This window comes from Sarcophilus harrisii, chromosome 5 (assembly GCF_902635505.1).
Source record: "Sarcophilus harrisii chromosome 5, mSarHar1.11, whole genome shotgun sequence".
In the NCBI taxonomy this organism is placed as follows: domain Eukaryota; kingdom Metazoa; phylum Chordata; class Mammalia; order Dasyuromorphia; family Dasyuridae; genus Sarcophilus; species Sarcophilus harrisii.
The window spans coordinates 247,440,999-247,464,716 of record NC_045430.1 but is presented as its reverse complement, the minus strand read 5'-3'; the positions used below and the strand labels follow the sequence as shown (position 1 = coordinate 247,464,716).

Below are 23,718 nucleotides of genomic sequence, written 5' to 3'. Positions count from 1 at the left end.
TAAGTCTGTCATCTCATTATCTTCCACATTTCCCTCCTTCTCTTCTATCTTTTCCTCCCTCCCTCCCTTTCTTCCTTCTTTCTACCTTTCCTCCCTTCTTTCCTGCCACCTGCTCTCCTTTACTTCCTTTCTTCCTTCTTTCCTTCCTTCACATGCATTAATTTTGTCACATAAACACAACTATATGCTCTTTGAGAAAATGGAATATATATGAAGCTTTTATAATTTCTCACATAGTTATCATGGTGTTTGGCCCACAGTATGTACTCAATAAATAATTGCTTTCTGAGTCTGACAAAAATCTTTCAAGGAGTCTAATAACAGTTTTTACCTTTAATTCTATCACCATTGTTTAAAGTAGGGTGGGATAGCCTTATATGTCTTTTTTTTGGAGGATTAAAATTGTTCTTCCATAGATTAAAATTAACCAGGATTGTTATGATGTACTCAAGGAAATCCTTTTAAGTGTAAAATAGAAATAACTGTGATGAACTGAAAGAACATAAGAAATATATCTAAAAGATCTATTTTCAAGAACTAGAAAAAACAATTTTCAGGCATATCAATAATTTTTTTCTGACATTCTCAAATTTTCAAGCCTGACAACTTAACTTCAACTATCCTGACTTCAGCAATAGCCTTTTTCCCCAAAATGACAGATGGTTTTTCTCCAACCATTTCCAACAAACATTTCTTGAGCAAACATCCTTCTTTGATCAAAGCCAAGTTTCTCCTATCACTGAAGCCCACAAGGATGGTAATGTTGAAGATCCCAAGAGAATACTGGGGTGATTATAAGGCATCCTATTTCAGTTTCCAAGAAAATTCACACAGTGAACTCTGACGGTTCATCCAGTGAAAGGACGATCATATGTAGTGAGCCAGAAGGCTCTATTTTATCACCTGTCATGTTCAATGTGTGTATGAAGTCATTTAGAGAAATAGTCAGGCATTTGGGGGCTATCATATCTTTTTTATCTGACTCTGACAGCTCAATCTGACCACCTGTCCACTGCCTGACAGATTTGGGGGCCAAGATCATACAAAACTGGTTGAGACTCAACCCATAAAAGGCAAAAGTGATGCTGGTAGACAGGAAGCAATATGTGCATAATGAGGCTGGGTTATCTAGTATCCTACATTTGAAGCTTCATCTCTCTTGCAGTCTTGAGATTCCCAGCTTCTTCTGGAGTTTTCAGGGGCAGGAAGAAAGGAACATTTTTCTAAATAAGTTTAACAGACTGTGGCACCCTTGTGCACTTTTCTAGATATCTTTCTTTCTAGCCTCCAGGTGGGATTTCCACAAAGCACTTGAGATGCAGCTTGCCTAAAACCAGGCAGTCTATGATGGAAAATACAACTTCATAGACAGTGAAATGTATTTGTTTTCCATTATTTGCACTATATTATTTAACATTTGCTTCTGAATATAACTCTAAGTGCAAATTTGAATTCATAAAGGCCAATAAAATAATAATGAAGCCACAGCCCATGCCCATTTCTCTCGCGTATGTATGCATGTATTCTCTTAATAATAACTATTGGACTCCTATTCAAAGTTGCCAACTTTTCAATTTATAGAGGTAAGGAAAAAACACTTTCTATCGAGAACCAAATCCCTGACACTTGACTACTCCAAAGGCCCAGATAAGCTCCATTTATTTATCTTATGTTCTGGTAGAAGATCTTTCTGGTTAAGCTGCTATACCTCACTAATGCAAGGCAATGAGAATAGTGTTATGCAGCTTCCTTCTCAAGTCTTAATCATCAGGGCTGCAAAATCTTCAGTAATGCTTCAGCTAATGTGATATTTAAAACAGCCTCCAGGTAAAAGTACAAAAAAAAAAATAAAAACACTTCTAGAAATGCAAATGATTTAATCTCCACAGAAGAATAGAATAACTCAAAATTCTATCTATTCTTAAAAAATAACCTTCAATGACAAGCAATTTGGTTCAGAATAATATTATTACATATCACTGAATGTTAAGAACAGGGCCTTGAATGTAATCTATCAGAACATCCCTGTTTTTCACATCTCCCACTCCCCCAAAATCTTATGTGAGTTCCCCTGTGTCTCCTTGATCCTATACTTTACCCTGATACTCACAGACCTCAACACATTTCTGGCATCCCTTATTTTTCCTGAGGACACATTATTCTTAGCATCCTCTTATTTCCCACTCCTAGATCATCCTATACAACAAACATTTGACATTTTCTCGGTTCAAATTCCAAAAACTAAGGGAAAGGGAGAGAAAAATGCTATCTTCTTGTGAAAAGTGGAGGGAAAGACAGCTTTACTGAAAACTCCTAATTTGTAGTCACTAACCCTAACCCTAAACCACATAAAAAAAATGAAAAAATTCCAATAAGTGATTATAATGGAAGATCACACGAACGTGTCAACATGGCTTCATCAAGAACAAGTTATGCCAGATTAAACGTTCATTTCCTTCTCATATGGGATGATAAATTAGCAGATGAGGGAAATCCTTTGTCTATAGGCTATCTAGGTTTTAGCAAAGCTTTTGATAAAATACCTCATACTCTTTTTGGAGAGGTAGTGAAGAGATATGGATTAGACAATAATACTACTGAATGGATTCAGAACAAGGTGAATAAACATACTCAAAGAGTAGTGGTTAACGGTTCAATGAGAATATGGCAAGAGGTATCTGGTGAAGTGCCTTGGGGATCTGTGCTTAGCCCTGAGAGGTTTAACAGATGGTACAGTATTAACAGATGAGATCGTATTTTCAACAGATTGGCTGATGACACAAAGCTATGAGAATAGCTAATACACTGAATAAGAGAGTCAGGATCCAAAAGGATTTTGACAGGATAAAACACAGCAGTCCATCTAATGAGATAAAATTCAATTGGGATACAGGTGAAGTTTTGAATTTAAATAGAAAAACATTTTCTCATATGGGAGAGAAACAGATAGGTAGAAGTTGTTTTGAAAAGAATCTGGGTGGAGGAGTTAATGAATTACAAGGTCAATATGAGTGAGATGTACAATATGACAAAAAAGCTAATGGGATGCTGTACTACATTGCTCCCAGGAATAGGAAGATAATAGACCTTTATCTAGTTTGGGCCACATGGCATAAGATAGAGAGTATCTAGAGAAAGACAATCAAGATGGGGATGGGCCTTGGACCACAACACACGACGACTGATCCAAGGACCTGGGTATGGTTATCCTGCAGAAGAATAGCCTGAAAGAGGCTGTGACAACCATCTTCAAGTAACTGAAGGGATGCCATCAGAAGAGAAATTAGGTTGGTTCTGTTTGGCTTCACAATAGAATGGGTAGAAGCTGGCAAGAAACAAAGTGTGCCTTGATATCAGAAGAATTTTTCTAATTAAAGCTTGCAAAAAATGGAATGGGAGGCCGTGAGAGGTGGGAGGCTCCCCCTCCTTAGAATTCTGGCTGAGCACTTACTTGGCACAGTGGTGAGTCCTTAAAGTTGGACTGGATAGTTGCTGAGGTCTCCTCCAACTCCCAAATTCTTTGTATAAGTTTCATACACACACACACACACACACACATATACGTATATATGATGGGCACGTTGGTATTCTTGGCCTATATTCTCCAAATCTAAGGTAATTTCAGTGTACTGGGGTAGGGATATTTCTAACATAGATAATGAAATGTATTTAAAGCAAGTATTCAGACATAATCCAAACCATTGGGCCACAGCCAGGACTCCAAGAATACATCCAATAGAGTTTTTATGTTCTAGGCCACAATTGTACAATGTAGACTTTTAGTTTGCAGTCACCATAATAAACTGAGTACCCATAAAAGTGGCCAGTGCAATGAGACTCCTTAAATCTCACCAATGACAATTTTGTCCAGGCTCTTATTGCTGCCCCAAAGGCTTACTCTGGGAGTTCTCTACCACCTCTGCCATTTCCAAGGACTTTTTCTGGTGCCAAATAAATCAACATCATGTTATATTGAATGTCTAGAAAAAAGCTGGTTTTCTAGCATTATGTGCATTATCTGAAAACTTTAAATCCTGTAGAAAAACACAATCCCAAGGCACACCCTAAAAAAACAGACAGCAAATTATCAATGTCAAATGTCACATTCACTACAATGATTGTCTCAGCTACCAACTGAAACTTACTGAAGCAATTCTTGAAGAGTGAAAAGTCTTACCTTGCTTGGCAACTGAGAAGCAACATTTCTCGGTTATGGAGCAAAACATATAAAAGGACCAGAAAAGCTTTTGCTCGAATAGAAGTTGAAGGGCTGTCAAACAGACGGATAACAGTAGTAACAAAGTCCTATAAAAGAGAGATGAAAATTATGAAGAAAACAAGAAATCAGTATTCTTTCAGAAGGAACACAGTGTTGATTATCAAGAAAAAGATTGTAGAGGAGTGAATGGTAGGGTCAAATTTATTACTACAGTCACTGCACGAAATCATTGGGCAAAATAGATGATGTTCCACTTTAGCAAGGTCTTTGGAGCTGGAGAAATAGAGTGAAAATAGCAATGTGCAAAATACTTTACAGAGACACATACACTGAAGGGCATCTCACTTATTCTGCTGAAATTACTGCCTAACACCAAATGATAATAGTATTACTCTCCCTTCAAACAAATGAATTTTTGGAGTTCTAAATACTCATTGCTCAAAAATCTGTCTTCCTTATTATTTTTATGTGGTTTTGATGCAAACTTTTATTTTATTTTTTTGGGGGGGAAAGCACAATAAAGATAAAAAAGAGATTTTTTTGGAAGTTTCTAGCCCATCTGAAATCAAAATCTATACCTGGATCTAGAAAATTTATTTTCATTGATCTCATAAGCCCAATCCACTAGGTACTCACTGATACATAGACCCAAAATGCAGTATATTGAAAACTCACAAGACAGATATATTAGGCTTTATAAAGATTAAAAAGTTCCCTATAAAACTGTATACATCCTTTGATCCAGCAGCTTCACTCCTGAATCTGTATCCCAAAGAGATCAGAAAAAAGAGAAAAGGGACCACAGGTACAAAAATATCTGTAGCAGTTCTTTCTGTGGTGCAAGGAGTAGACGCCCATCAAATGGGCAATGGCTGAATAAACTATGGTATTTGAATATAATGGAATGTTATTGTTCTATAAAAAATGATGAGCAGGCTGATTTAAGAAAAGCCTGAAAAGACTTACATTAACTGATGTTGAGTGAAGTAGGCTGAATCAGAAGAACATTGTACAGAACAACGGCAAGATTATGTGATGATCATCTGTGATAGACTTAGCTCTTCTCAGCAATAGAGAGATCCAAGACAATTCCAATAGACTTGGGATAGAAACTGCTATCTGCATCCAGAGAGAGAACTATGGAGACTGAATGTGGATCAAAGCATACCGTTTTTACCTTTTTTGTGTGTTTGCTTTTTCTTTCTTATGGTTTTTCCCTTTTGTTCTATTTTTTCTTTCACAATATGGCTAATATGGAAATGTTTAAAATGACAACAAGTATAACCTATATCAGATTGTTTGCTGTCTTGGAGAGAGGGAAGGTAAGAGAGGGAGAAAAAAATAGGAACTCAAAATCTAATAAAAATTAATACTGAAAACTATCAGTACATATAATTGGAAAAATAAAATACCACTGATTTTTTAAAATTAAATTAAAAAGTGCCTTTGTCAAAAGATTACTTGGATTCAGAAATATTTTCCTTTAAAAAAATAATGACTTGGCCCACTCTTCCATGACTACTTCTGCCCTTCTAATTACCAAGACCCTCCTTTCTGTTGACTTCAATGCATTTCTGAAGCCTTTTCCAAGTATGAACGCTCTGCCCTTGAAATGTACTTTCTTTCCATAACTTTCAAAACACTGGTTTTTCTCAGCTTTTTTTTAAAGCTGTTAAATTTTTTTACATGTAACTTGGGGAGGGGGAATGAAATGTTAAATAAATAAAGGAAAAACAAAACTGTTTTACTTCTCTTCTCCTCCTGCTGCACACTAATTCTGATGGACTGGAATGCTCTAAGCACATCCTATTCTCAGCTCTTTGCTCTCTCTCTCTGATATCATTCACTCTGAGAGTTTTTCCACTTTGACAGCCTTAATCTCTAATCTAACAATTAGCATACTGACATCTCTGGACCTGACTTGTCCAGTCCCTACATTTCCAAATATCTATAGGCCATTTATATCCCCAAATCGTCACAGCAAGGAGAAAAATTGGGGCAGTATGACTTTGTTGGTTATTTTTTAAAGCAAGAGACAAAAGCCATTATAACTAAGGCTAGACTCCCCCCAGAAAAGATTTCCTGAACTAAAATATTTTTATTCATTCTAGAATAGGTATTTATATTTAGCTCTCTATCAATTCATATCATATTTCCTGCTAGATACTACAGAATAAACAAGCTACTTACTGGGACTATACCTGACTATAATGCATTAACTCTTTTTAATATAGCCCCAAAAATCAATGCAGGAAAAAAAAGAGTATTTAAAATTCTGAAAGAGACAATGAATTTTTTTCAAGAATCTAATTGTCAAGCGCTGGAATAATTTGATTTGAAAGAGCAAAAAAATTCTTCTAACAGCATCTTATGCATAACTTAAAATCAAGCAAAATTTCTAGATAGATGCAACTATCGATAACTTTGTTCAACAATCCTCTTATTATTGTTACCACATGAAGCATAAAACAAAGAGACATATGCTTACTGCCAGCACTTTGTATCTGTCATAGAGAATGATTTCTGAAAAGTCCAAATGGGAGAAAGATACCTTATAACAACTGAAATATTTTCTAAACCTTCCTGTTTCTGGATGATACCTGCTGATCATTTAAGAGTCCTATAATAATACAAGCCTTCCTCAATAAAGACCACAAACCCTAAGAAAGGGAAAAATCAAGTAGACAAGTATATATTAAGACATGTAGTTGGATAAGCAGAGACAAGTGGTCACATCAAAACACCTATCTTAGATGAGTCCTGTTTGAACAATGAACTGGGTTCAGAAGTAAATAGGCTGAAGTCAGACTGCATTATGTACAATGCTTTGAAGGATCTGAAGCTGCTCCCTCCTGAAAAAAGTCTTTTTTGGATAAAATAATCCTGGTAAATGCCAGTATGGATACTTATTTTAGAATGATCAATCAATCAATATTCATATATTAAGTGCTTCCTATGTGCCAGGTATTCTGCTAGGCTAGGGATACAAATACAAAAGCCAAAGTCCCTGTCTTCAAGGAGCTTCCACTCTACTATATCATAATATTCAAAGAATCCAAACTATAAGTAACTCAAAAGACAATGAGAAAGGTATGTGGTCATTTCAGGAAGATTCAGTATATTCCCAATAATGAAATACATGCAGAAAATGCTCAATAAAATGCAAAGGAGTATGCTTAAGTATGGAAAATGAGGAAGGGAAGTCATTTCCCAAGGGCAAGGAATAACAAATGGATAGTCTTGTTGAACTACTATCTATGAAACATTTCTTTTTTAAAAAAATAAAAAGGCCTCTAATGTGCTGAGTGGATACTCTGGGAGAAATGAAGGAAGAATTTGGACAAAAACACAGGATGAAAAGATATTTGGGTTATCATTTGTCTTACAAGAGGCAACGTGTACATCCATTTTATAGATCCCATAAACTAAGAAAATAATTCATGTGTTACTGTGAAGGTCAAATGGGTAACTATTTGCAAAGTATTTTGTAAGACTTAAATGAAAGAAATGGGCTATGATGCTAGAGTTTGTTTTTTGTTTGTTTGTTTGTTTGTTGCTTTTGCTTAGGAAAAATAAAAGTCAGTTTTACTTTTCTGAAAACTTGCAGTAGGACCCAAAAAAAAAGAAAAGGAAGAATATTATCAAATACATGCTGTTAGTAAACAACATGTCCACTGTCTCAAATGCTTTCTTACCAGGACACCACAGTAAAGAAATTGGGATAATCTTTAGTTAATTTGCTTCATGTTTTTGTATTACAAGACTTATAAATATCGTCTGATGTGGCAGTTACTTGGCCTGCAACACTCCTATGAACTTCAATGAAGTTAGGAAGCCTTTATTTTTCCTTTCAAATGTTCATATTTATAGCCTCTTTAAAGGCTCTATAAATAAAGAGTTTAGGGAAAGAGGTGATAATTCCACTGAAATGTGCTATATTGGGCAAAGCTTTTTGGAAGGACAGATTTGGCAAGAATATTTATAGAAAAAAAATCCCTCAACTTTCCTTGTGCTTTTTATGGCCTATTTTCTACATTATTTAGTCTAACCTAAAAATAACAATTATTTTAGGGTGCCAAAGAAAATGGGAGACTCACAGTGTCAAGGAAATCAAGTTAAGGAAAAATGAGGAGAGTTTTTGATTGTTTAAAAATTTTTTGTGCCTTCTTTTAAAATTTTTTCTTTTCTTTATTTTATTATTATTATTCTATTATTTTATTCTTTATTATACATTTTTAATTGCAGTTTTAAAGTGAATCGTAAGAGAACCTCAGCATTGTGCACAATAAGAGAAAGTCTCAGTATTTCAGGATTCTTCTACATTTTATCGCTAAAATGTGACTTTACATCAGACAATATTTCTAAGTCTTGTAACTTATAAGTGTTGGAAGTTTTTCCCGATATTCAATCTACATTTTAACCTTTTTGCAGCTCCCACCAATTACTGCTGGGTGGGACTTCTAAGGTCAAACAAAATAAGCTTAATTCTTATTCTAAAGTTTCTCCTCAACTTTCTCTTCTTTCAAGTAAACATCCCCAGTTCATTCAACAAATCTTAAGGAATGAACATTAGACCCTTCACTCCCCTGGCTGGCCTCATCTAGAATGTTCTCCAGCTTATCAGTGTCCAACGCAAACCAAGATACTAAGATTGAAAACAGCGTTAGAGGTCTAGTCATCTTCCCTTTTAAGGTCATGCTATTCTACTTTTCTTTAAAAAAAAAAGCAGGGAAAAATTATTTCAGCAAAATAATTTAACTGAATTATAGAACTTACAAAAATTTAAAGACAGAAGAAATCTGAGCCCTGTTGATCAAGAATGTACACTGCTATCCAAGTAACTTATAAACATTCCTATTTTTAAAAATTTTTTTAGTTCAATTTGCTTTTTTTTTAATTAACAAAGAATCTATTACCACTTCCCCATGTCCCCATCCTTTTAAAAAAGAAAAACAAAATTAATTTGACAAACATACATAATCAAGCAAAACAAATTTTCATATTGGTCATGTCATTAGGAGTGTCTAGGTCTACTGATGGTATTCCTGAGTCAAAGGGTCTACACAATTAATAACTTTTGAGCTATATCAATAGTTAATTAATATACTATCAACAATTTACTAATATACTCATTTTTCCACAGCCTCTCCAATACCTATAATTTTACTTTTTTGTCAAGTCTGCCAATCCAATGGGTATGAGGCAGAGCCTCAGAGTTGATCCAATGTGCATTTCTTTTATTACTAGTAATCCTCAGTATTTTTTCATATGCTTATTGATAATTTGGATTTCCTCCTCTGAAAACTTCCTGTTCCTGTCCTTTGAGCATTTTATCAATGGAGGCTTCAGTTTCATTATTAAGAATATAAATCAGTCCCCTAAATATCTTGGGAAGTAGACCTTTATCAGAGAAACTTGATCCCCTTCTAATTTTTGCTACATTTGATTTGTTTGTACAAAACTTATTACTTATTTTGTTATAAAACCATTTATATTTTATTTTTATAGCCTTTTATGAATATAAAACCATTTTATTAAAATTGTCCTTTTTATCTTCTTGATCATCTCTAGCTTTTATTTGCTCAAGAACTCTTATCCTATCTATAGATCTAAAAGATTGCTTCTTCCTTGTTCCTCTCATTTGTTATTCTGTCACCCTTTATGTCTATGTCATGTCGGTACAGACTGAACTCATTTTCTGCCAGAATACTTTCCAGTTTTCCCAGCAGTTTTTGTCACATAGTAAATTATTAGGGACCCTGAGTTTATCAAACACAAGATTCAGATATTTCCTCATTTCCTTCTTTGCACTTGTTTGGAATTTCTTTGGCTTCTTCGCAATGTCCTTGATAAATTCGTCATTAAGGAAATGCAACTTGCAACATCCGCTTTGACTTGTTTTTCACACTTGATCAGTACTCTGCTCTGATGGGAGGGTGGAACATGGAACTCCTCCACTTCAGAAGAAGGGACAGGACGGACATGTACCTCATTTCCAACCCAGCTGCTCCCATTCTGAACTTTAAATTCTCCACCGTGCCCTCCAAACTCCTTGACCTTTCCTTAATACTTCATTCTTCCATAAGCTCTCCAACATACCCCTCCCTGGCTTTTTTCTTCCCCAACATTTGTTTTGACACTATTAAGTCTAACACAGTTGGGTCCTACATATTTGCATATGTGCAGTTATATTCATCAATTTATTGAAGTTTTTAAAAAAAAGCAGTTAAAAATAATGTTCATAAACACACCCAATTTTCTATGGTTTTGATAAACATTGTGTTTCTATATTATGCCCAACTACCAAAGTAATAAAAAAGGGCAAAAATCATTAGACTCTGCTTACAGGCATTAAGAGAAGCTACAATACTCAGTCATCCTTTTATTGTTTTCTGTCACAATGATTAAAAATCAATGTAAACCCTAACAGTGTTGCATTTGCTGATTTCCTCATTGTGCTCTGGAATTGTTTAGCAGAAAACTGAAATGTATTTAAAAGATAACTCACAAAGAAAATCCAAATCCAATTTGTAAACAATTTATGTTAAATCTATTACCATTGTTTCATTCCTTAACTTTAGACTTTAGCTGAAATGATACACAGTGGTGTTAAGCATGGCAATGAGAGGCATTCTCTTTAGAGATAATAAAATCTTCATTTAACGTGTCTAAACAAAAACCTTTAAGCCACAGATGTTCTGTACAAATTAAAACTACCCATGTACTTGCTAGAAGTGCACAGAGACATCAGCTAAGCCCATGGAGTTGGCCATAGAAAACTTTCTGCCTCATACCAGAAGAGAGCTAATATACCAATCAAGTATTTCCTGTGTTATTGCACTGATTAATCATCTTAAATGATAAAATCAAATAGGGAGCCTTCCAAAAATCATTCATAGAATGTACCTGAAATCATATTGACTGGCTCATTTTCATAAGTCTTTAAAACAACGAAAAGGTTTAAGGATTTTCAGGTGGCCTATCACTTGTATCATGGCAATGTTGAGCAGGAGATCTTAAACTTTTATTCCAATTTCTGATTCTGGTTTCAGAAAAATCAGGATGAGCCTATGATGGCAAATGACAGGTAGTGTGGAAGAAGGAAACTTGCATCACCACTTTCTAGAAATTTAAATATTGCTAACTTTAGAGCTGCCCAAACGGATTCAAGAGGTACCCACCTCAGGAATCACTCTGACTTAGGAGGAACTAAAAAAAGATTTATGAGACTAAAAGCAAGAAAATATGTGCAAATCTGCTTGGCATGGTCCTGCAGGGGCAGAAGACAAGAGTTGAATGGATATGATCCTGAGGATATATCAATCTGAACAAGGAAAAAATGATCTAAACTGAAGATCCTGCCAACAAGAATTATGTCATCTGATGACTAAAATATATGCCATCCTGATATCTGAGACAGAATGTCTAACTAAAATGGAACACTGGGTTGGATATTTGAACATATCCAAATGCAAAGCATTTAAAAAGCTCATCTCCAACTACTGAACATATAATTGCTATGTAAATTATATTTATGTGTGCAAAGTAAATAAGAGTGAACCTGTGCCGGGCACTTCTCTGAATGCCAATGAGAGATTAAGATTTTATAATTCGCTTTGCAAATGAGGATTGTTATTAAAATATAATCCAGTAGGTCTGTGTTTCATGTTAAAAACTGCAAAGATTACCTAAACATCCATAAGAAGAAAAAAGCATCTTCAATGCATAAAGAAAGCAGCAGCACATTCTAAACTCCAATTTGGGTCCCCAACCATCGTCTTCTGTCTTAAATTGAATCTATTTTGATTTTAGATTGTGAGAGAAGGAAATGAAAAGAATAGCTACTTTGACATATGCACTCCAATTAGTTGATGGACAATGGCAGCAGCAAAGAAAAGAATAACTACGTCTCATTTTCTACCAATAAGGTCTTTCTATATTGAGAGCATTATCCCCCAGGGTTGCACACTTAACACATCTGCAGTACACTGAATGCCTGTGAGTCTCTGAACTCTCCACCTTGAGAGGTTAGACATTAGCAGCAAAAACTTGGTATAAAAAATCCCCCAATTTTTAGGGAAAAAGGGTTCTTAACTTGGGAGATAAGAACACTTTTAAAAAATATTTTGATAATGTATCCTAATATAAATAGTTTCCTTTGTAATTCCATGTGTTTTATTTATTCATGCTAAGAAGGGGTTCTTAGGCTTCCCCAGATAGATACTGTGAAAAGGGCTTGAAAACATGGAAAAGGTTAAAAAATCTCTGCTTTAGAGAATAGGTAATCCATACCCTCAGTCCACTTGAATCTGCAATCTTCCATGTGTTCAGTTTTGATGTGAATTTTTTATTTTCTTTTGCCAATTTTTTAGTGTACCTAATCTATACCCATCCTCAGATGATAATGCAAAAAGCCCCTTATATTTCTAGTTCTGGTCGAAGTATTCAATACTTTACAGGGCTCAATGCTTAAATGTTTATGTCTGGCAGTTAGATGTTCCAAACTGAATTCTTAATGACAGTATAGGAGGCATTTTTATTACTTCTTTGCATTATTAGTTCTTTTTATCCAACGTAAAGAGAATGACTACAAAACATTACAGATACTACTAATTTACATATTTCCAAAAGATAAGTGTCCAACACAACTAGTTTCACAACAAAGGATTATTTCACTCTCAGAAAGGGACCAATTGATGAAAATATTCCTCCAGTCAATATGTTTTAAAAGAGAAATATTAAATAAATTTAAACTAACGAAGCAAAGAACTGCAAATTGATCTCTTGCAAATCTCAAGAGGGAGAATTGATCTGCTTCTGACTTGCTGGCACAGCTAAAATTCAATGAGCCCAGTCTGGCCATCAACTGATAATGGCCCCAAGGAAAAACAATGAGAAATGCATGAGGGCAACTACTTTGACATAGTTCCTGTAGACATTTAAAAGGGAAAATAATGAATGTCCTGATTGAATATAAAAATGTTCTTGGGTTACACTTTCGTTAAAGAACTTTGGTCCATTTTGTAAGTAAAATGTCTCATGCAAAACATGTCTTTATTAATTCGGATTTTAAAAAAAAACAAAACATTAAACTACAGAATCTGATTTTGTTTTTATAATTTAATTTCCTTCTTTCAGGTACATAAGTGAATGCATATTTTGTCTCTGATTTCATATAAATGCTTAAGTATTTTAACTTTCACAGCATTTTATCTATGCCAGTGACTTTCATTTGCACATTAAATATGAGTGATATTAAATATTTTTAGGAAGAGCTTTTTTATTGCTCAGAAAATATTTTTAAAATTTCCAAGTATTATCTAAATAGGCTAAATAGATTAACTAAATAGAAATAAAAACCAATGATCATAGAGAAGATATATGAATGGAAATTCATTGTGGATCTCTACACTAAATTTTCAGCTTGAAAGCAACAGATCCATTCAAAATACTACCTCAAAAAGTGTCTCCATGACCTAGTCATTCAAGATAATGATGTCAATGGACTGTATCATTTAAAACTCTGGATAAATTACTATTCCTGTAAATAAGCCACAATGGCATCAACAACTTTTATCAAAAACTGTATAAAGGTAATAGACATCTGCCCTTAGAATATTTGTTTCCATTGGTAAAGTAAATTGTGTTAAACCACAAAGGCCAAAGTTCTTGTTGAGAGTTGGTATATAATTGTTTGAATTTCTTAGAACAGCATCTTCTAAATCCTATTCAGGGGTGGGAGGAAGACTGGTTGGGGAACTTTACAAAAAAAATGAAAAAAAGCTATTTTTTTAAGCCTTATTACTCAATAACAGGTTGTCCAATTAACTTCAAACTTTTTCCTTCAAAATCCTCTTTTGCCTCAGGCCAAGCATAAGGAGCTTTAATTTGAACGGAGCTCCCAAGGATGAAACATTTTGTGAACATTAGGAAAGGGTCAAAAAAGGTCTCACAAGAGAAATTTTCTTCAGGCCTTATTCCAAAAAAAAAAAAAAAAAAAATTATACCTTACAGCAAGGGAATACTGACCCAGATGAACAACACAGAGATCTGATTCTCGGAATATGTATAACCCATCAATTAGATCATTTTTTCACTTCTTTACTCTTTCTAGTTTATTATTCTAGTTTATTATTATTGCCAAAATATTTCTTTTTGAAAGATTTATGCGATAGTGTTGAACTTTAGCTGTTTTTTGTACTCTCTTCCAATTCTGGTGGTAATACTAAAGAATACTCTAAACCCAACACTTGATTTTTTCCATGCTCAGTCATGCTCATTCTCTCCTTGCCTATTATAAACTAGGTATATATCAATTTCATTAGCTTAAGGAAAAATCACATTGGCAAATGTAACTATTGGAACCGTTTTTTTCTTTCACTCAACTTCTAAATGACATGAACCTAGACAAAAAAAAGTGTTGGATTACCAAATCCCCCCCAAACTCCAGATATTCTTCAGAAAACAAGCAATACAGGACTGGGCAGATCCTGATGATACAATTCTCCTCAAAAATTTTCAATGTTTGTATATGTGGAGGTACTAGGAACTAAATCAAAAACCCTGAGCACCACCCCCGTCCCCATGATAAAGCAAGGAAAGAAGCCCCCCAGTTTCTTCACCTCCAAGAGGGACACCACTTTCATGTGCAAAGGCACAGCTTATCCCAATCCATGACTCTCTTGTTTGGCTCTTATACATCCAAGCCAGGTTCACAGCCACCTGCAAATGATCTGTCTACTTCCAGATAGGAGTTTTATTCACCTGCCACCACCCCAATCATCACCAGTAGCCCTGGAAGCTGTGGAGAGAATACTGCAAAATAAGACCTCGCTGTACCTTTAGAAGGCACTCCTGACAAAAAATGCAATGCTGAAATTTCTCCAGGGATCAACACTTTTAAATGAGCTAAAGAAAGTACACAAAAAATGAAGTCCAAAAGGCAAATAAGACGATCCCTTTCACAGATATAATTCTTTTTTCTTCCATAAAGACATTTTCCATCAATACTTTTTATTTCAAATCATAGAGTAAGGTTTTCAGTAACCTTGACCCCAGAAATGAACCTTGACCAGAATTTTTTAAAATGAGGTAAGGATATGAGACATTAACCAAAAAAGAAAAAAAAAAAGATCCTTTTGAATGCTATCATGTTCTCATTTACACAATTCTATGTGTCTGTGTATGTGTCTAATTCCCACCCAGACCTTCAGTTTCAATGATCAAAGCTGCTTCTAGCCTAACTCAAATCAAACCTTTACTTTAAAAACTGTAACTTGTGATAATCTCTAAAAATAACTTACTGTGATCTTATAACCTTAAAAAGATAGGAGTAAGACAAAGCGAGGAAAACATAAATTTGTTAGTGATTTCAAAGATCCTCTCTGCATATAAAGCTATTGGATGTTACAGCAGAAGAGTTAAAAGGGCTTAAATTTATTTATACAGGAAGTAATGATGGGGCTGTGACCATGCATTTAATACAACTCTAAGCCATGGTACTTTGGACCTATATAGTTTTCAACAGATCTTTTTGAATTTGAAAACACTGATAAAATCAGGGTATTACACATTATGTTTAAAAAATTCTTTATTTAAAAGTAAAAATTAGCTAGTTCAAAATAAATTCTCTTATGATGATTACCTACAGAGGGTAATAATATAGTTTAGGCAAACTTAAATTGTACTAAATATTATCATAATCCAAGATATACTTGCTAAAGACCTTCCCAGGAAATTGATAATATTTCATCTAATCATAATAATTGCTGTTTATATATCATTTTAAGATGTGCGATAAGCTTTCTATATTTTACCTAATTGATACTTAAACCCTCTATAGTACCTACATAGGCATTATTGTTCCCATTTTGTAGATGGGAAAATAAAGGTTGAAAGAAGTCAATGACTTACCCAATGTTACACAGGTAATAAATAGTTAAGTCTGGCTACTCTGCTAAACAGAAGACTATAAAATATACTGTTTTAAATGAATATATTTGCTGCTTTAGCATATCTGAAAAATATTTGGTATTTTTCAAAACATAACTCAAGTGCCATCTTCTACATGAAGCCTCTTCCTAATCACTCCAGCTGCCAGTGCCCAGCCCATGAAAATTACTAATATTTATTTTCTTTACAATTATATGAAGGACAGTGACGTAAACTTTAGATTTCAATAAAATAGAAAACTTCTAGATGAAGAAACTCTAGCAGTGCCTTTTTTCATCTTCTTTACAACCTATTCTCTAAGAGGGTCACCATGTATGTGGGCATAAGGCATTGTGGAATGATAATTTGAGAATTGGCAGGCAAAGTATCAGGACAGATAGTAAGATCCCAAGGACCTTGGAGATCAATGGCAGAACAGATTGTCTCTACCAAAAATGAGATGTTGGAAAGAGAGCAGTGGATTCAAGGGTCAAAGTGGGAAAGGGCTCTGGATCATCTCAGGTAGAGGTAGAGATAATCAGATGAGCATCTGGGCATGAATCAATGGGGATGAGTCTGGGGAAGTAGATTTACAACTCCCCATGGGGACAGCTCCTGGTGCCAGTCCCTCATTATGCCAGTTACCTATTGGTTTTGAAATGCCACTTGTCTATGATAATTCAAGTTTTTTAAAAGATTTTTTTATTGCCTAATTAATTCATTGGCTTCTACTTGATCTACTTGATCCTAATTTTCAAGGAGTTTGTTGCTTGAATAAGGCTTTGACATTCTTGTATGATTCCCTTTGCAATTTTTTTATCCATCACTCACCTTTCTGTTCCAAATTTTTCCTCTAGTTTCATTTCTCTCTCTAATTTATAAAAGCATTTTAAGTTTTAAAAAAATCTTGCTTCAACTCTTGCAGGAATTCTACTTGAACTTGTACACAAACTGTGTTTTTCTTTGAGAACTTGCTTGTAAAAGTTTTGGAGTCATTCTCTCCCTCCAGATCTGTGTCTTGAAGATCTCCATTGTCATAAGAGGATTTTTTGATGGTGGAATTCATCTTGGTTGGCTCATTCTCCCAGCCTACTTCTTGACTTCATGCTTTTTGTTAGGGCTGGGTTTTGCTGCACTTCTGGAAGAAAGATCTGGAATGATCCTATTGCTGCTTTCGAAGGGTGCTGAGTGTTGTTATGGGCAGCTTCATGGCAGAGTGGATAGAATACTGGGTCTGGAGTCAGGAAGACTCATCTTTCATAGTTCAAATCTGCCCTCAGACACTTCCTAGCTATGCGAGCCTGGGCAAGTCATTTAACCCTGTTTATCTCAGTTTTTTCATCTGTAAAACAAGCTAGAGAAAGAAATGGCACACTACTCCTTGGAGTTGCCGAGAAAACCCCAAGGAGGATCATAAAGAATCGGACAACACTCAAAAAACAACTTGAACCATCACAATAACAAAAGTGTTATTATTCTACGCTCTCAGGAACAACCCAGCCAAGGGACCTACAAGCTTTTAGTACTTCCAAAATACTCTGCTCCACAACATGTATGGCCAATGATCCTATATTTTCTGATCTTTGTTTAAGTCTAAAAAACAAGTCAATGGGCCTGTAGCATTGGGACTTCAGTAAACTGCTATATGATTCAGCTCCTGCTATCCAACTGAAAAGACTGGCTGTTTTGCCTCCAGAACTATCTATTTCCAAAATTTAGCTCTAGTTATTAAGCTCTCTTTCTTAATTATCATCCCATAAATGGCCTTGAGGAATAATTGGGCTAAAGTATGAAAATTAAACAGGACTTAATTTGTTAAAAAGTTAATTTGCCATTTAGTGTCCAGATTATGCTAGCAACTAACAGGAATGGCCACTGGGCCACACCATCAGTTCACATATACCTGGGCTCAGAACTGGAGAAGGAAAAGAGCATGCTAGACTGCTTTTCTAAATTGTCTAGAATGATCAAGACCTATTTTCTAACAGTTAAAAATTTGACTTGATAACACCAATATGATTCTGATAACATCACACAGTTGCAATGAACAGTACAACCAGAATCTGGAAAAAATCAAAAATTGAGGCAAACCCAAGAACACTAATGAGACACGTGTGGGACACAAGTAGACCGAAGCACATCACCTCATGTGACAGACATAAAAGACATCACCTGGGAAATGTATGATCAGAAAAGTCAGAGGGCAGCCCCAACTGGAATAACCCAAAAAGTGAACTAAGAGGTAGGACTGAGAGCTTAATTGCTTCACTGGTGATCACAATGTGGCCCACAAGCAAGAGCTCCTGGCAACTCCTTCCCAGAATAAGATCCTTACATAAACAAAATAAAATAAACAGGATTACAAACTGGATTGAAATACAATTTTCAATATGCTCTTTAAAAAAGTTAAGTTCAAGAACATTAGGCTTAGAAAGTTCAGCCTACACGAAGTAGATCTTCATAGAAACATCAATCAAAGGGCACAGACCAAAATGGCACCACGTGAGAAGGGTATCCTCCCCCACCATTAAAGAGATCCCAGATGAACTGCAAGACTGAAGGGTTACGTACTGAGAGGCAAGGCTGTTTATTGTCACCAACCATGAGTATACTTCAAAGTATTATTATTAATAAAAAGTAACAAAATAAAATTTTGGACATTAAATTGCACATTTTATTTCTCTAAAAATATATGTAAGTTTGCTTACCCATAATAAAGAATGTACAAAACTGTATGTTGATTTTATCTTTTCTCCTTTCAGTAAGTTATTCAATTGTTCACGGAACAGATCCTGATCTGTACTGACAGTAAACAAATGCTTTCCCTTACCAAAAATCTCGAGCACAAAAGAAGTGGGATTTTTTTCTAGTATTGTAAGAATGATAGCATGATAATAAGGAGGAACTTTGGAAGAATTTTAGTAACAATAATAAATACAAAGTATGGAGGAAATGCCTCTTTCTTACACTTCATAAAATTAAATCTATTAACAAGGAAATAGGAGCAAATTCACAGAGGATTCATCCCAGTCTATAGCTTTTCCACAGGTTCAACAAACACAGAATACTGACAATTATTTATGATAATGGAATGTATCAGGTCAGGAATGCAATGATAAGATACGTGACTATATTTGAACTTAGAAATCAAAATCAGTTGGATTCAAATGTTGGAGTTTAGGCTGTAAATGGTAATGTTGTATTGGTACTTGTAGAATACAATCAAGGAAATTTGGAATCATTTACACTTACCTCCACCTTTTAACACATCTCAGTCTTGAGATAATCAGTGACAGCTTAGCTTTCCATGGCCAACTAGTTCAGGGGCAAAGGGAGGATGAAGCCAAGTTTCCTCCCTTTCTCTTTGGTATTCATCCACCTCCACAAACTACCAGGTCCATGCCGAAGCGGTCAGAAATATCACAGCTACTAGGGTGTGAAAGGCGGCAGAGCGGTACATAAAGGATGCTCAAGGCAGGGCCCATATCCTCCCTGGGACCACGAGGAACGAGTCCCAATCTCTGAATCTCAGTTTCCCCAACTGTAAGGTGGGGCTTCAAAGGGTTGTCATGGAAACCAAATGGGTTCTGGCACAGGGAGTATTTCCCAAATGTTTGTTGTTGGCAGCTTATTGCTCATCTTCATTCTCAAAGAGGACCAGTGACATTGGAAGGGGGTGGTTTGACTTGTTAGTGACTTGGATTTAAATGAGGCCGAGCTGGGCAGGGCCATCAGCCTTACTCCAGAGTTATGGGAGTGCAGATGACAGACATGGGTCAGGATGATTGACAATGGACCAGGATGCAGTGGGAGACTTTGTAATAACCCCTCCCAGGTTATGAGGAGAGTATCAGACAGGGTCTTTCCGAGGAGAGGTGAGAAGGAAGCATAAAAGCCTATCTGGGGGGCAGATAGATGGCACAATGAAGAGAGCACTGGCCCTGGAGTCAAGAGGACCCGAGCTCAAATCTGGGCCCAGATACTTACTGCCTATGTGACTCTATACGAGTCACTTAGTCCCAATTGCCTCAAAAAAAAAAAAACCCTAACCAACCAACCAAAAACAATAACAAGAAATTATCTGGGTGGCCAGAAACTATTGGTAACAGAGGAGATGGAAACCAAAAGAAAAATATAGACCAGACAATGGGAGCACTAGGGACAATATTGCTATTGCCAAATATTTCCCTCCCCAAAATGGGCATACAGAACAAAAACAGCTTCACTGAAGAAATACATTTTAAACAACCTTTCAACCTGATCAACAGGACTCAGTCTCTTCTGTCTTTAAAATTTTATGCTTTCTATGATTCCAAGGATTTAAATTGTTTTGCTAAAATTAACTGGCCTTTATTTCTAAAATATATAGAGAACTGACTCAAATTTATAAGAATACAAGCATTCTCTATTTGATAAATGGTCAAACAATATGAACAGACAATTTTTCAGATGATGAAATTAAAGCCATTTCTAGTCATATGGAAAATGCTTTAAATCACTTTTGATCAGAGAAATGCAAATTAAGACAACTTTGAGATACCACCTCACACTTCTCAGATTGACAAAGATGACAGGAAAAGATAATGGAGGGGATGTGGGAACACTGAAACACTAATTCATTGCTGGTGGAGTTGTGAACTGATTCAACCATTCCGGAGAGCAATATAGAACTATGCCCAACAGCCTATCTAACTGTGCATATCCTTTGATCCAGCAGTGTTTCTACTGGGCCTTTATCCTAAAAAGATCATAAAAAAGGGAAAAGACACATGTGCAAAAATGTTTCTGGTAGACCTTTTTGTAGTAGCAAGAAACTGGAAACTGAGTGGATGCCCATCAGTTGGAAAATGGCTGAATAAGTTATAGTAGAGGAATGTTATGGAATATTATTGTTCTATAAGAAATGATCAGCAGGATGATTTCAGAGAGGCCAGGAGAGATTTATATGAACTGATACTGAGTGAAATAAATAGAACTAAGAGAACATTGTACCCAATAAAGCAAGATTATGTGAGGATCAATTCTGATGGGCTTGACTCTACAACAGGGAGGTGATTCAGGCCAATTCCAATAGATTTGTGATAGGGAGAGCAATTCACATCAAGAGAAAGAACTGTTGGGACCGAATGTCTGGAAAAACATAGTTTTTTCCACTTGTTTTGTTGTTGTTTGCTTGCTTTTTTCCCTTTCGCATTTTATTTCCTTTTTGATCTAATTATTTTTTGTACAGTATAATAAATGTGGAAATATGTATAGAAGAACTACACATATCCAATAGATACTGAATTACTTGCTGTCTAGGGGAGGAGGGTGAGGGGAAGGGATGAAGGAAAATTGGAGCACAAGGTTTTTGCAAGGGTAAATGTTGAAAATTATCTTCTCATTTATTTTGAAAATAAAAAGCTATTTTTAAAAACATAAATAAATAAAATTAACTGGCCTTGCCTTTTTCAGAAAAAAAAAAGAACAGCACAATGGGAAGATGACTAGGGCTTTAATGTTGTTTTCAATTATTGGTACCCTGGTTTAGACTAAACACTGATATGCTGAAGAATGTTCCAGAGGAAGCTGACCAGGACTGTGAGAGGTTTTACCTTTCATTGCATAAGATTTGTTGTATGACCTGAGGTTGTTTAATTGAGAGAAGAGAAAATGGAGGAGAAAATTGGTAGCTGTCTGTACTTATCTTAAAGGTTATCATGAAGGAGAGGAGAATTAGTCTTATTCTGTTTGTCCTCAGGGGTCACATCCAGTAATAATTTATGGGATTGCAAAGATGCTAAAATTTAGGTTGAATATGTGGAAAATGTTCACCTCTTATGATCTGGTAAAAGTAAAAGTCATAAGGAGAAAGAAAGGGAGAGGGAAAAAATAAAACAAAAAAGCAAAACTTGAACGCAATTTGCAATGTAGAGCAAATGAAAAATCCAACCTTTTCTTGAATGAGTCTCTGAAGGTGAATTCCACACGACAACATGGCAGTGAACAAGGTCAGCATGTACTGCTGTACTTTGCAGATGGCAGATGCCAAGGAGTTGATGACTGAAGTCAGGCCCACCTTTTCAATCACATTCTGGAAAGCGTTAGGGGAATGGCGCGTGATCCTGCATAGAGCCTGGGCAGACAGAAAAGCAGCTTTATTAGATAATCTATTTGTATTACCATGTTCCCCAAGTGAAATTTATCTTGGGTAAGCAGCAAGTGTTGCCATATTTTGTTCCTCCTCTCTTCCCTTTATTATAAAAGGAAGATGGAAGAAATTAATGAATTTTATATGAAGCAATAACTCGACTCTCAAATTAGGAAATAAAGAGTTTGCATTCAATTTTTTTGATTTATTAACTAAATATGTTAGATATCATTTCAACCTTGTATTAAGACAAATAGCTAATTCACAAACCTTCTGTACTGGGAGAAATCTAAACTTTGAGTGAATTATTTATAGTTTTATTAAAGCATTTATTATAATAAACGTGGAATATTCCGCCTGCAATTTAAACTACAATCCCAATTTATAATCAAAAGTTATTTAAATGTAAAAGTGGATATTAGAAATGCTAATATGCTGATTGAGATGAAGCTGACAATAAGATGAGGAGAGAAAGGAAGGGGGAATAGGAGGCTTTCTAAAGAAACATGATTTGTTTCAGATTGGAGTAACTGTCATAGGCAGCTACCCCCCCAAAAAAATAAATAAAAGTGCATACTGCTACCAGCAATGAGGCAATCAGAGTTTGAAAGCAGGGGGAAGCTGCTGAAGAAAATTTCTCCAAAACCTAGAAGGGAAGATTTACTAAGGGAGGGGCTGGGAAGAATTTAGAGAACAGAACAGCCAGATTGCAGTTCAGGTGGAACAGTTTGAGCTGAATCTGTCAGCCAACTGCTATACACAAGTCAACCTAAAAGCATCAGGGCACCCAGAGAGACAGACAGGAGGAAGCACATGGCAGGCAAGTCACACACTCTCAACCACCGTGTCCTCTCTGACATGGATGGAAACAGCCCGAACCCAGAGCCCCAGGGCCCAAGATCTCCCCCATCTACTCAGCCTCAGCAGCCACCATCCAGGGAATCGACCTTGGTAGAGACACCACGCTGTCAAGTGGCTCTCGGGCTGCCCCAACCCCCACCTCCTCAGTAGCTAGGGCCACTAAGTTTAGAAAAGAAAGTTCTTGCTCCTAAAGAACCTGGCACTTTCATCGGAAATGGGTAATGGTTCTATCAGTGGGAAATTACACTACCAAAGAAAAATTACACTACCACTATCCTCAGCTTTGCCCCCACTGCACTCTAAGGACCATGGCTCTAATCTCTTTGAGTTGCCCCTTGTTTCCCCCATCAGAATGTGAGCTCCTTGGGAACAGGCTGTCTTGCTTTTCTATATCTCATGTTATTGCACTTTATTGCAAGTTGCAGGTAATGCTATTTGGGAGAGAGAGGGAGAGAAGGAAATCACCACAGCCAGTTCAATCTTCAGCAGCCACCACCCTGATCTGTCGGCAGCAAAATCCTTCAGCAGTAAAGATTATGGCTTTCACTGATGGTTCAGATGATGATTAGCATTCTTT

The 23,718-nt window shown here is 35.8% G+C and overlaps 1 protein-coding gene across 7 annotated transcripts in view; it reads right to left on the bottom strand.

The window, feature by feature from the left end:
• Positions 1 to 23,718, bottom strand: part of ULK4 (unc-51 like kinase 4) — a 627,906-nt gene that overhangs the window by 454,902 nt on the left and 149,286 nt on the right. For all 7 annotated transcript variants that reach the window (XM_031940060.1, XM_031940061.1, XM_031940057.1 and 4 more), the window contains exons 20-21: positions 22,083 to 22,265; positions 4,178 to 4,305 (exon numbers count right to left, since the gene is read on the bottom strand). In XM_031940060.1, the coding sequence (XP_031795920.1) occupies positions 4,178 to 4,305; positions 22,083 to 22,265 (311 nt within the window). The remainder of the gene's footprint in view (positions 1 to 4,177; positions 4,306 to 22,082; positions 22,266 to 23,718) is intronic.